Genomic DNA, 14,089 nt, shown 5'->3' on the forward strand with positions numbered 1-14,089 from the left:
CCTAGAGCTGCAAACGAGCCGAATCGAGTCGAGTTTTGGCCTAATCGAACCGAATCTCGACATAATTTTATTGAACTCGAGCTCGACGAACTGACAATTTCGAGCTTGAGCTCGGCTCGAAAAAAATAAAAAATAAATATTTTATTTTTTAAAAAATAAATAAAAATAATATTTTTTTCTTAATAAATAATAAAATATTAAGAATATATATGTAATTTTACTATTAAAATTAAAAAAAATAAAATATATATATACTTAAAATAAAAATATATATATATATATATTCGGGCTCGTGAATCGAATTTAATATTTTAAACTCGAATTTGAGATCGATTTCAATTCGAGTCGAGTTTGATTCAAGCGGCTCGCGAGCGTTTGCGGCCCTAGCTGCACCATACGCGGGAGGAAGAATAAAAAAAAAAGAACAAAGATCAGCAAATGGACGCAAAATCTAGGCGACCAAGTCTTGGTCCCTTAAAACCTTACGAGAAGGGCTAGAATGGGCCCAGACCTGCTGAAGACCAAATCAGGCTGATCCGCAGCCTGAAATGACTCGGTTGAAGCCAACCATGTTGAAAGCTCTAATTAAATACAGAGGCCCTTGAAAAAGAAAGTCTCCCCGTTCAATCTTAATAAACTCGCTGTTGATGGTTGACCAGTTGTTCTGCATGTTAGGCAGGGGGCCCATTTCTATCAGCCTCATCTTGCTTCAAAGTCGTTTGTTGAAAAAAAAAAAAAATCTAACTTCAAAGGAGGAGTCACAAGCTAGCACTGGCCACTGCAATCCATATGAACCGTTATAAAATATCATACTTCTATTATAAAAATATACAATAAATTTACGTAAAATTACAAAACTCTGTTCAAATATTATAGCTTCAGACTTCACAAAGTTAAACTCCTCCAGAATGTAGCTAAGTTTCAAGGATCTCTGTCTCCGTCCAAATATTGTTTGTAATTTCAAACAATATTTATTTCACTTCACACAGCCAAGCTTTAACAGAATGTAGAAGCTTTACAGACATGAGAAATGGAGATGCGGAGCTCCGTTTATGAATAGATGGAAGAGGGAGAAACGAAAGTCTCAGAAGAAAAAGAAGAAGCGACTGAAGTTGTGGTTATGAAGTTGGGAGTTGCTTTGAAGAACAATTTATAAGCGAAGGAATTGTGCATTTCTCTAGCCTGTTGCTCCATGTTGAAGTGACTAAAGTGTCATTGATAAATTAAAAAAAAAGCTGTCTATGCCTATTCCTGACACAAAACAAGCCAAAAAAATAAAGCTGCAGTCCCAAGCGGTCAAAGGCTGCAGGTTTCTGGCCAATAAATTTTGTATATGTCTGGCAGATGTCCTGCCGGACATGTCTAAAAGGAGAGGCCGTACTAAATCAGGACAATCAATAATCGAACCCATTTGTCTTTTTATTGCACGTATCAACCGAACAATGATGAACGAATGGCAACACAGGTTTCACGGAAAGGTTTCACGTGAAAAAAGCTATCAATAAAGCCACGGTCAAAGGCTATATATATTCTAATTATCTGGCTGGACGCTTGAGAATATTTGTTTTTTTAAAATAAGCAGGAGGATTTAAAAAAAAAACATTTCTGACCGTCGCGCCATGTTGGACTGACGGTCAGAAGATCTAAAAAAAAAAAAATTTCCTGACCGTCGCGCCATATAGGAGCGACGGTCAGAAATTTCTGACAGCTCTAACCGTCGCTCCAACATGGCGCGACCGCCAAAACAACTTTAAAAAAAAAAAAAATTGCTGCCCGTCCGCCATGTAGGAGCGACGGGCATAGAATGATACCACGGAACTAATGGACCACATTTGACGGAGCTTTTTGGCAAGTATCTATATTTCAATCAATTAGCCCATTTTCAGGTGTTTGATTAGTTTATTGAAAATATTTTCTTACTTCATTTTTCTGGTGTTTGTTTAATTTTTAAAATATTTCACTTTTATCTCTATCTTTACTTTCTACACATTATAACTACATACTTCTTCTCATGCAAAATAAGAAAATTTATTTCATTGTTTAACTTTAAAAAATCTTGGAGAAATGTATATATGAATAAAAAATATCTCCTTAGACAATAAACAAATTGCTGGCCATTTAGTGTCAAATATCAATCACATGCAATGCTTATTGTGACATATATCTTGCACTCTCACTGCTGAAAGTTTCTCTAGAAAAGAATGTCCCTATTATACATAATTAATTACTAGCATAGGATGAGCAGGATGAGATTTTTTTTTTTGATTTTGAATATACTAGGGGGAGGGTTGGGTTGGGTTGGGTGGTACGGGAAGGGAGTGTAAGGAAGATATCTTGGGTTCAAGTCCTCCTGTTTACATTAAAAAAAAATAGAACATACAACAAGATGTTTTTAGTAAATTTGGAACATACTACAGGCGGGATGCATGCATTTCGAAAAACAACTTTCCTTCCAAATTTTTGTGAAAATATTTTACATAGAAAAATGTTTTCAATAATTTTTGTGCAACCAAACACGGCAAATTAGGAAAATATTTTCATCCGAAACAAATAGACCCTAAATGTGACATTTTCACATCCATATAATGCAAAATGTAGGCTAATTGTTGTGTTGTTCTGAAAAGGTTGAACAAGGATGCCAAAAGTTTTTTTTTTCAGGGTTAAAAATTGACGAGGAGCATTATCTGCACCATACGCAGCAGCAGGAGGAAGAATAAGAAAAAGAACAAAAAGATCAAGAAATGGACGCAAAATCTAGGCGACCAAGTCTTGGTCCCTTAAACCTTTATGAGAGGGGCTAGAATGGGCCCAGACCTGCTGCAGACCAAATCAGGCTGATCCGCAGCCTGCAATGACTCGGTTGAAGCCAACCATGTTGAAAGCTCTAATTAAATTCAGAGGCCCTTTAAAAAGAAAGTCTCCCCGTTCAATCTTAATAAACTCGCATGTTAGGCAGGGGGCCCATTTCTATCAGCCTCATCTTACTTCAAAGTCGTTTGTTGAAAAAAAAAAAAAATCTAACTTCAAAGGAGGAGTCGCGAGCTAGCACTGACCACTGCGATCCATATGAATAGTAACAAAATATCATACCTCTATTGTAAAGATATAAAATAAATTTATATAAAATTACAAAATATTCAAAAAATGTTATACTGTTTAGAGTTGACAACCTTCTCTGCCCCGCTCCAGCTAGCAATCCACTAATCCAATTTATTTGTTATTACTTCTTTGTTTTTAAGTTGAAAACGCCAATAACCATCTCTTTAACCTCAGGCTGCAGCATTTGCCAAGGCATTGCGTCGTGTACAATTTAATGGAGGTAGACGGAGACAGGAACATCGTGGGATTTTTGAGCTTCTTCTTTGTTTTTTGCTTTTTCTTTTCTTGGCGCTTAGCTGAGCTGCTTTGATCACCAAGAAACTGAATTTGACTCTTCATGTTTGATGATGAATTACTTCAGGGGGCACTACTTCGCGGTGTTTGTAGGTGCACGTCTAATTTCAAGAGAGCCTTGAAAGCGAAATTACTGCTACGCTATGCTATATGCTATTGCAGGCTTTTGATACTCGATTAGAACTGAAAATGGACAGATGATACTATATTGAACAGGAGAGATCTCGTCTGACTTGAAATTGCATGCCTTATCTCTTACAAGTAGAGGAATATGTATATGTAACCTAGATGACAGTCCGTAAGATTCCTCAAAGTTACGGACATATCTGAGCCACACAGTGATCCCAAAGCAAAAACGGTTACGGGCTGATCCACCGGCAATTACTTACCACCCAACCCCCCCAACCCCCAAAAAAAAAAAAAAAAAAAAAAACTTGGAAGCGAATTTTCACAAATGCAGAAATTATGTCAGCACAAGTAAATGGCTTAAGTAACAAAAGTCGTCGCTAAAAGTCTGCATTTTGCAAAGTCTCCTTAGTGGCAACACGACAAGTCAAGCAATAAATGAATGATAGGTACAAGAGATCTGATAAGTGTCCGAAAATAATATTTTTGGAACCTTACTTACTGAGGCATCCTTTGAAATTAGTCACATCATGATATAGAGAAAATTTCTAAAATCAGATTTATCTGCGGTTGATGTTGCTTTGAAAATTGTTATTTATGCTCCCACTTTTATTAATCACATTTTCATTATCATTCTAATGGTATACTTTTTATTTATTAGATTATATAATAAAATAAATTGGGGGAGTGTGAATAATAAAATATAAAATGCAAATAATGTTTTTCATTACTTTTATTTATGTTTACGCTTCTTTTTTGTTGATGACAACATTAATATTTATATGACGTCCTCCAGAAAAGGGGATTCGTTAATTAAGAGACAGCAACGATATTTTAGATCGAAAATTTTGTATTAAGATCATTCACGTGGAAAGATAGTCATCATTAGTATAATCTCGGAAAATCATGGTACAAAGATTCATGGTGGTTATGATGGACTTTAAGGGAACAAAATAGGAACCCAATAAGTGTACTAGGATCAACTTTTCTCTTTTGACCTAAGATAATATTATGATTAGGGATAATTTCACAAACCTCCCTTGAAGTTTGTTTTAATATCACTTAGTACCTTTATAGTTTAAAAAAAATTCTCTTTTACCTTCTCTTGATCGTAATATTTTAACTCTAGGTTTATAAGTGCAATAAGACAATAAAATAAGAAACACAAGTTTAATAGCAAAATGAACAATTTGAAGAGCAAATTAGTAGAAGATATTGTAACAAATCATAACAAGTTCTACTATTAAAAGGCACTACTCTTATAATTCACCAATATCATTTAACATAAATAATCAATAATATTATTAATTACAACAAGAAAATTACTTAGGATTTCAATAGTGAAAGAGATCCAAAATAAGTTAGATTTGCTTCTAATGTCCATTTAATGTGCTTCTGATATGTTAGGTAATAGTAGCGTGAGAATTTTCTCTACCTTTTAGAGCAAAAGGATAAAAAAAATCACAATTATAAATGGTAGTTTTACTATTGTTGTCCTGATTTTTTTTACTTTTCAAATTCTTTTTTTTTGGGTGCAAATTTTTGTTAATCAATTAAATATTTCTAGAAGGGTAATATCATCAATTTATTATCCATGATAGAGTCAATATGATAGGGGAGGTAAGAGAGATTTTAAAAACTATAGGGACACTAAGTCATATTAAAGCAAATCTCAGGGGATGTTTATGAAATTATCCCTCACGATTAACTACTTCACGGGAACAGGCTTTCAAAACTACAAAACTAATTTTCAATAACAAAAAGAAAATAAAACAAATGAATCTAATCAAAGGCGGTAAGTGAAACTGTGGAACCCACTTCAGTTAGCTTACGCGCACACTATTTAATAAAAGAAAAATAGTACAAGAACAGACCAAGTTGGCGTCGTTTCGAATTGTGGGGTTGTCAAATGTTTCACGTTAGTTTCAAAGGGAATCGAGATGGGGTATGGGATGGTTGTTGGTAAAAACCAGCATCAGCATTTGACGTTTGATTTTTCTTCTTCTGCTTCTCATTCCCAAGTTTCCATTACTCTTCTGGTTTTGGGTCAATGGTTTCAGAGTTTGGCATAGAGGTTCTACTAGAGAATTATGAAGACTGGTGAATTTGCTGAAGTTGTGAAGAACAACTGGTATGCCTTTTCATGTCTGTTCCTTCTCGGCTGTTCTTTCGAAAATTTGTTTGCTGCAAGTTGGGAACTAAGTTGAGTTGTGTTTTGTTTTGTTTTGCTTTGGGCGTGCTTTGGCAGTCTTCTTCGTAGAACTACTACTGAGTTTGTCATGGAATTATAGTGTAGTGTTTTTTTTTTTTTTGGGTGAATTAAATTCTGCTGCTGTTGTGAAGAAGAACTGGTATCCCTTTTCATGTCTGTTCCTTCTCGGCTGTTCTTTCGAAAATTTGTTTGCTGCAAGTTGGGAACTAAGTTGAGTTGTGTTTTGTTTTGTTTTGCTTTGGGCGTGCTTTGGCAGTCTTCTTCGTAGAACTACTACTGAGTTTGTCATGGAATTATAGTGTAGTTTTTTTTTTTTTTGGGTGAATTAAATTCTGCTGCTGTTCGGATAATTTGTTTCAAGAAACTAATCGAACATGGCTTCTAGCTCAGGAAAGGAAAGTACAAACATATGCAAATTAGGATCTTCTGAGAAAAACTCATCTCCCTGCTTAAAAATCTGTTTTCAGACTTTGAGTGCTAAAAGAAAATTTGAGATGTCTAATTCTAAAGCTTTGGCTATCTTGGGTCAGGAGGAATAGTGTCCAAAGCATTATAGCCCGTGCTGCTTTTAGAAGAGTTTATCTCTGCTGTATTGTGCTCGCCCTTTGCTTTAATTGATTTATCACACTCAGCAGATTTAGCACTTCTTCTTGGTTACTCAGAATTCAGTGCTGAAGAGTATGGAGGAGAATATAACTCGAGCAGACGACCAAAAACCATTGCTGCCGCCAACATCAGCGCTGGTTGCAGTGGCTATCAACGGAGGTAAAAAGAGCAAATACGTTGTGAGGTGGGCATTGGATAAATTTGTTCCGGAGGGAGAGGTTTCCTTCAAGTTGCTACACGTCCGCCCTAAGATAATTGCAGTTCCAACACCTAGTAAGTCAGCACTTCTCCATGGAGTAGCACTTAAAGCATGAAAGGCATGCCATGCCAAATATCTCTGGTCTTGCTGTCTCACCAATTTTAAGCCTTAGATTCCTCTAGAAGATTTTTCGCAAAATATGTGGACTGAATAATGAACGGGATATGTAGTTCCTGACTTGTAAAAGTGAAAATTAATTCATTTGTTTTATATCTCATGAGTTCAGCTATAGCTTTCTGTTGTATAGCCAGTTTCAGATTTAATTGATTTTGTATGCTGAATAAATACCATGTTCCTGAAATGAACGCTCCCATGATTCTTTTGAATCCTGGTCACCTCCCTGTTCAATCGCTTGGGTTAATCAGTTTGACCAAAGTTCTGTCCTCAGATATGCTTAATTTAATTTCTAAATATGATGTATATAATGTGGGTGCGTGCTTTGTGCTGCACAACTTCATTGAACACATGGTTTCTACTTTCTTGCGCCGCCGGTCTTTCATTCCCAGGAATTTAAATACGCAAACAGACCCATAGCTCTTCTTTCTCCCGTAGGAGGTACATATAGGGTATCTATTCTAGATCTTCAAGAATTAGTATTTACTGCATTTATCTATTTTGACATTGTTTTCCCCTGTTTGATTTTCTCCAGTGGGGAACTTAATTCCTATTCATCAGGTCCGAGATGATGTAGTAGCTGCTTTTAGAAAGGAGATGGAGTGGCAAGTGACTGAAAAGCTTCTTCCTTACAAAAAAATGTGTACTCGAGAAAAGGTTGATCACTTTCTTTATTAGATAAAAAATGAAATGAAGCTTAACATCTTGTGAAATTTTTTTCATGATGTCTAATGCAGGTGCAAGTAGATATTGTACTAGTTGAGTCAGAAGATGTGGTCAATGCAATAGCAGGGGAGGTTGCTAAGTGTAGCATCAACAAGCTTGTAATAGGTGCTTCATCTCGTAGGCTGTTCTCACGGTACCAATGCTGCTTTGTTTTTAGTCTGATAAACAAGAAATAGGCTTGTTGTGGGAAAAATAAACAATTCTGTCCTAATTCACAATTTTCATAACCATTGGCAGGGAAATTTAACTCGCTGTGCTGCTCTGGTCTCTTTTCAACTTTTTATTTTGCAATTTATGACCATTGTCCTTAATAAGTACTTTGTTATTTAAAAAGTTTTGGGGAAGAAATTATCATCCACGTAACTGTTAAAAGTAATTATACATGTTGATCAGCTTGATGATATTGTCTCACTTATGAAAGGAAATCAAAGTAACTCTTTTGACAAAAGAAGGACCCATCTAGTTGGTTCTTGATATTATCTCTATATGGAAATTGACTGTAGGAAGGAGGACGGATAACGAAACTGACATGGAAAACTTGCCCAGGACTTGGAAATTACATCTTGAACTAGTCTAATGAAATAGTCATATAATGTCATCATAAGGTTAAAATCCAAAGCACCAGGAATTTACCATATTGTTGAGTTCCCAGTCGCAATGCTTTCTCTCTAGTCAGTAACGTACTTGATAACTGATCTCTAGGGGCCAAAACCTGTCCTCAAAGATCTCAGAATGCAGTCCAAGCTTTTGCACTGTGTATGCTGTTTCAAAAGGAAAGTTGTCATCTGTGCGCCCATCTGATTCAGAGACACATAGAAGCATAAAAGATGACTGCAGTGATAGTAGTCGTTTGACCAGTAATAGTTCAAGCCCCAGTTCCAGCTCTCAAGCAGGTATAAGTTCTTTATTGTAGCTTTCAAATATCTTGCTTGCTTTACATGATCGACTCATCACCTTTTTTCTTGTTCTTTTCCCCTCAATCTATGTAAAAGCATATGGCAAACTTGTTTTAGACTATATGCATGTTCAGATTCGTGCCAGTCTCCACAAGCAGAATACCTGCAAGCTACATTTTTAAGCCCATATATTTGAAATGAATTGTCATTACAACCTACTAGCTGATAATTTGTTCTTACATAATCTTTCTCTGTGTGTGTGATACACGTACACACATACAGAGACACAGACACACTCTTTAAGTTGAGTGCTTTGTATCACCATCTTGATTTGTTAGAATTATGAGTAATTTCAGAATGATTTGGACATGGTGAACCTAAGTAAGGAAATAGAATAGCTAATGCAGTTAACTGTTGTTCTTCAGAATGGACAGATCAAAGCTCGACTGCTTCTTACTGTCTTCTTTCTCCTGCTTCACTGCCACTACAGCGGTTCCAAGCTCTTTCAACTATTAATCAAGCCTTATGTCATAGAAGAATGAATACAAATGACATCATCTATCAAAACAGCTTGTCTCTGAAGACGGGGGATAGGGATGCTGATGCAACTTCTTGTCTCAGTAGTTCAGACACTAATGATGTATACTCTGCAGCTTCTAGTTTCAGAAGCTTAATACAAGATGCCATGTGGGTCAACGATCAAGCTTCAGTTGCAGATACTGTAACAGATTTTTCATCTGGAAATCAGGTAACACTATGCTTCTATAATTTGGTTGAATCTTTCAAGTAGAGTTTTGTTAGCTGTTACCTGATCAAATACTATGTACTGGATTCTAGTTGTCTGATTTTTTCAATGCTTTGCTGCTTTGCTTTGAGGATTGCATTTGGGTTGACACTCAATTCTGTCTTGTAAGCAATGCTGCTTACAAGGTCGTTGGCATTTTCTGTAGTTGTGGTAAAAGTCGAACAGCGAGGTGAATTCAAGTGAAATGTGTGGTGTACTTGACCTGTGAGAGGAACTGAACTTGTACAGGATATCAGATGGTTTCCCTTTATGTATTAACTAGTTGTAGCAGTTTTTCTTAAACGGGAATCAAGATTGTCTTTTATTAGATTCAAATCAAGCCAAAGCCTCAAAAAGTAATGATATTGATCATAGTTATGGTTTTTCTTTGCGAATTAGTTATAAACTTAATTAACACAACTTAAGCAAACGCTGGATTCTTCTGCGTTGTAGTTCTTCCTAATAAGTTAATTGATGGAAACTGATTTAAAGATAAGATTTAGACAACTTTATGGCTGAAGCAAATTGACTGCATCTCAAAGATAAGATTTAGACAACTTTATGGGTGAAACAAATTTGCTGCATCTCATATTTGACATCTTTATTTGTCTTGAAAATGCCACAGATTGTGTAATGAATTGTTTTACTCATTTCTGCAGATCAATATCAATTTTGAGCTAGAAAAGTTGAGAATTGAACTGAGACATCTTCAAGGAATGCATGCAATGGCCCAAAACGAGGCAATAGATGCTTCTAGGAAGGTAATGTTTTCAAAGCTAAAGTTTATGGTGAAAAAAAGTGAAGTTTCCCCTGGCACTTAGTTGTTGTCCAATTCTTATAAGTTATTCAACAATTAGTGAGGCATGTAGTTTCTTTATGCTTAATATGGTGTGGCACTACTTTTCTTAGACATAATATAGATCCCTCAAATAATCCAGTAGTGATTTTATGTTCTGCAATCTAAGTTGATGTTAAGAATAGACATGGTGGTTGTTAATGTAATGGACGTGGTCACAATTCGGATGAGATTTTGAATAGAGCGGTGTAGCGTTGGCATTATATTCACTTTGCTTGTTTCATTGTATTGCGACAGTCTATGTCTTGAGAGTGACAGACCATAGCTTCAGACATCAGTTTTCTTAGTATACCCTGAGGTCCTGCGTTATGTTAACTCTTCTTATTTCCTGGTAATATGTATTCCCGAGTAAACTTTGATGTCCTGTATGCCAACAATGTCATTAATATAGGCAGCAGGGAAGTCTAAGTTCACATCTTATTACAATGTGTGCACAATTTGTCCTTTTAGCAGGTAGTTGGTGGTAATTATTGCTTTAATTTCTAATGCTTTTTGAGATTATTCAATCACATCAATCAAGGCTTAACAGAATAAATAAGCAGTTAGGTGATGTTTTTGACATAAGGTGTATTGTGTTCCTTGGCTATCGTTTATCTCTCTTCGGGCAATAAATGCGACTCTAATCTGTCTTTTGCGCTGTTGGAATCCATCTTCTTTTGGGGATATCTATCCCTAACCTGCTTCTTACTTCCTTGCAGCTAAATGACCTTAACAAACGCCGGTTGGAGGACACTATTAAGCTCAAGGAGATTATTCTTCAGGAGGAGGAAGCTAAAGCATTAGCCAAAAAGGAGAAAGAAAGATATGAAGCTGCCAAGAGAGAAGCTGATTATATGAAGGAATGTGCAGAAAGAGAAGCCACACATAAGAAAGAAGCAGAGGCTAAGGCCTTGCGTGAGGCCAAAGAAAAAGAAAAACTTGAGAATGCCTTGGTAGGCCATGTGCATCAATACCAAAAATTTACTTGGGAAGAAATTGTGTCTGCTACTTTATCATTCTCTGAAGACCTAAGAGTAGGAATGGGGGCATATGGAACTGTCTACAAGGGCAGTTTGCATCATACTACTGCTGCAGTGAAAATTCTGCACTCCAAGGACACTTACAGAACAAAGCAATTTCAGCAAGAGGTATGAGATCATGAGAATATACCCACTACTTTTTAACTTCGTAAGATAAATTGGAATGATCTATCTGGGCGTTTAGCTATTTATTCAAAAGGAAAATAGAGAAGATAAGCTGCTGCGTGCTTTTAAAAAAGCGTAGCTATCCTACATAGGGTAAACGATGAGGTAATCATTTCAAGGTACTAACAATTGCTATTATTTTATTTTCAGCTTGAAATCTTGAGCCAAATTCATCATCCCCACTTGCTAATTCTTTTAGGGGCATGCCCTGATCATGGTTGCCTAGTATACGAGTTCATGAAGAATGGTAGTCTGGAGGAGAGGTTGCTGAGAAAAAACAGTTCACCTCCACTTCCTTGGTTTGAGAGGTTCCGAATTGCTTGGGAGGTAGCCTCAGCTCTTGTCTTTCTCCATAGCTCAAAGCCAAAAGCAATCATTCATCGTGATTTAAAACCAGCAAACATATTGCTTGATCATAACTTTGTAAGCAAAATTGGTGATGTTGGCCTCTCAACAATGCTGCATTATGATTGTTCCTCTGTATCTACTGCATACAAGGATACGGCTCCAGTTGGGACATTTTGCTATATCGATCCTGAGTACCAAAGAACTGGATTGATCTCCCCAAGTTCCGATGTTTATGGTTTTGGAATCGTGATTTTGCAGTTACTAACTGCAAAACCACCAATGGGAATAGCCCATTTGATGGAAAAGGCTATTGAGAACGATTCCTTAATGGATGTACTTGATCAAGATGCCGGGGAATGGCCAGGTAAAGAGACAAGAGAACTGGCAATGTTAGCATTGAGATGCACGGAGCTTCGTGGTAAAGATAGACCTGATCTGAAAGATAAAATTCTTCCTGCATTAGAGAAACTGAAGGAGACTGCTGATAAAGGTCGAGATTGGCCACCAATTGCTAAACTGCTGCCTCCAAATATGTTCGTCTGCCCCATTCTCAAGGTATGGTGTACTTCTTCTTCCATCTACTGCCTTGTGTCTCGGCCGGGACCTCATTTTTTTTCTTTTTTTCCATTCTTTAAGTCCTTTCTCGTTCATGAGCATTTGATATCTCCCCTGCCACACACACACACATACACACAATTTTTTGGTTGCAGGATGTGATGGAAAATCCCTGTGTTGCTGCTGATGGTTATACTTATGATCGGAAGGCCATAGAAGAATGGCTGGAAGAAAATGGCAATTCTCCGATGACAAACTTACCATTGCCACATAAGAACCTTCTTCCAAATTACACACTTCTCTCTGCAATTATGGAATGGAAATCTGGAAGACATTGAACTGATATTTAATTGGCAGTTTCAGTAGTCATTCTTCACTTGTGAATAGGCTTTGTTAGTGGTAGATATATATCATCAGAAGCGTCCCCGGATTTTAAATGTATCAGTACCCTAAATAAATGAATGCAACCGAAAACTACCATATGATTCTGGATGACAAAATTCTCCTTCCTCTTTCCATTCTCTTCCCAATTTTATATTGCATCAGAATTTATACGTTGAGCGGAATAAAAAAATGTCAATTTTCTTATTGATAAATCGGTATTCTTCTCTATTTTCCGCGCACTCGTGCGCATTCACAGAAAGTCCAAAGCCACGTCCGAAGCATCAGCGCTGCAACAAATCTAGCTGCTGGCCCACTTATGTTGTAGTTGGACTGGATAAAATGGCAGGCCTCGGTCCACGTAATTTGAGCACCCCTTCCCGGAAACCAAATTAATTTTTTCTCTCCGCCCTTTCTTTGGGCCACACAAATGAGGTGGACCAAGTCCAACAGTAATCACCCCTCTTTGTCCTCCTCGAAACCCAACAAAGTTTTTCACAGAACTGGGGGTTGGAAACTGTGAAATGCATGTTTTGCTAACCCTAAAGCTCAATACATGTCATACATTACAAAAACCAGAATGGTTGGCGTTGGTAGGGGGGGAAGGATGGATGGAATCCCCAGGATAATGGGGTTCAATTGTACCAGTTTCCATGTTGAAAATTCCCATGTCTTGACCCTCTCCATCCCGGTCACACAAAAACGAATCCGGATGCAATTGGGTTTGCCAAATTTGGATGCAGGCAAAGATGAAGATGGATTCCGACCAAGGAATAATGCCCAATCTGCCATGTATTATGTCAAGCGTGACGATGATCTGTAGGACAAGGACAAAAAAGGGTTAGCAACTGGTAACAAATTTCATCAGTAGTTGAAAAGATATACAAACACATATGATCCGTACAGAAAAATGAATTTTATTGGAGAGTTAACAAAGAATTGTCCAAGATACTAGAAGCTCCTTTACAATCATCGTTGCAGAGTAGATCTTCAAGCACATTATTGCATCACAGCAGAATTGCCATCGACGATTGTAGAAGCACTCAATAACGAGTGAATAGAAGAAGTGACAGCCGACAGTTATGTTTGCTGGCATACAACCTTTCTTGGATACCAAATGTCCAGATTTAACAGCCCAAGTCACCCCAAACTACTGGCGGAATCAAAGGCAATATGAGGTTATTCTTGAATGCTAAAGTCGCTTTTCGCCCTTCTAGAAGTTAGTTATGTCAAGGGACAGCAAGCACATTATTTGCTTATCTGTCACCTTCCTTGAACGGTGAAGTCTAGTTGATTCGGGACAATTTAGCAACTTCAAAGTGCAAAATTTTGAGGGCCAAAATACTGCAACTGTGAAGCAGTACTAGTACTTTTAGGTGGCTGCATGATAGATGGTTATATACATACATGGCGGCAGTTCGGGAACTGCATTTCCTTTACTACACCCAACTCACCTGAAAACCTCTAAAATCACACTAGGGATACTGTTCTCACAACTTCCATGGGTGCAAGTGTTTACTGTTTAGAATAAGAGTAAAAGTCAACGCAACTCATGCAAGAATATTAGGTTTTAAAGTCAGCCTTTAGGAATTCTTCGAATGGTTTCTTTTTCTTCCTTCTGTGTGTTTCCCCACTCGGATGAACGAAGG

At 37.1% G+C, this 14,089-nt stretch overlaps 1 protein-coding gene and 1 long non-coding RNA gene across 3 annotated transcripts; one reads left to right on the forward strand and one right to left on the reverse strand.

The window, feature by feature from the left end:
* Positions 1 to 5,384: 5,384 nt before the first annotated feature.
* LOC113725196 (U-box domain-containing protein 35) lies at positions 5,385 to 12,559 on the forward strand. 2 transcript variants are annotated; one of them, XM_027248212.2, is made up of 10 exons: positions 5,385 to 5,650; positions 6,367 to 6,610; positions 7,246 to 7,367; positions 7,448 to 7,569; positions 8,139 to 8,329; positions 8,758 to 9,080; positions 9,776 to 9,877; positions 10,671 to 11,099; positions 11,307 to 12,059; positions 12,215 to 12,559. In XM_027248212.2, exons 2-10 carry the CDS (start codon positions 6,412 to 6,414, stop codon positions 12,395 to 12,397), a joined length of 2,424 nt encoding a protein of 807 aa, XP_027104013.2. In that variant the 5' UTR covers positions 5,385 to 5,650; positions 6,367 to 6,411; the 3' UTR covers positions 12,398 to 12,559. The 2 variants fall into 2 exon arrangements, with proteins under 2 accessions (XP_027104013.2, XP_027104012.2); XM_027248211.2 differs by having other exon boundaries at positions 6,394 to 6,610.
* Positions 12,560 to 12,625: 66 nt separating this feature from the next.
* LOC140034032 (uncharacterized) lies at positions 12,626 to 13,648 on the reverse strand. The gene is made up of 2 exons (XR_011837935.1): positions 13,345 to 13,648; positions 12,626 to 13,257 (listed from the first exon to the last, which is right to left on the reverse strand). It is a non-coding gene; the product is annotated as an uncharacterized lncRNA (long non-coding RNA).
* Positions 13,649 to 14,089: the final 441 nt, after the last annotated feature.

This window comes from Coffea arabica, chromosome 2c (genome assembly GCF_036785885.1).
Source record: "Coffea arabica cultivar ET-39 chromosome 2c, Coffea Arabica ET-39 HiFi, whole genome shotgun sequence".
Taxonomy (NCBI): domain Eukaryota; kingdom Viridiplantae; phylum Streptophyta; class Magnoliopsida; order Gentianales; family Rubiaceae; genus Coffea; species Coffea arabica.

Coding starts and splice junctions, on each gene's coding strand:
- LOC113725196 (XM_027248212.2), top strand. CDS start 6,412: ATGGAGGAGAATATAACTCGAGCAGACGACCAAAAACCATTGCTGCCG. Junction 7,368..7,447: donor AAATGTGTACTCGAGAAAAG/GTTGATCACTTT, acceptor TGTCTAATGCAG/GTGCAAGTAGATATTGTACT. Junction 9,081..9,775: donor ATTTTTCATCTGGAAATCAG/GTAACACTATGC, acceptor TCATTTCTGCAG/ATCAATATCAATTTTGAGCT.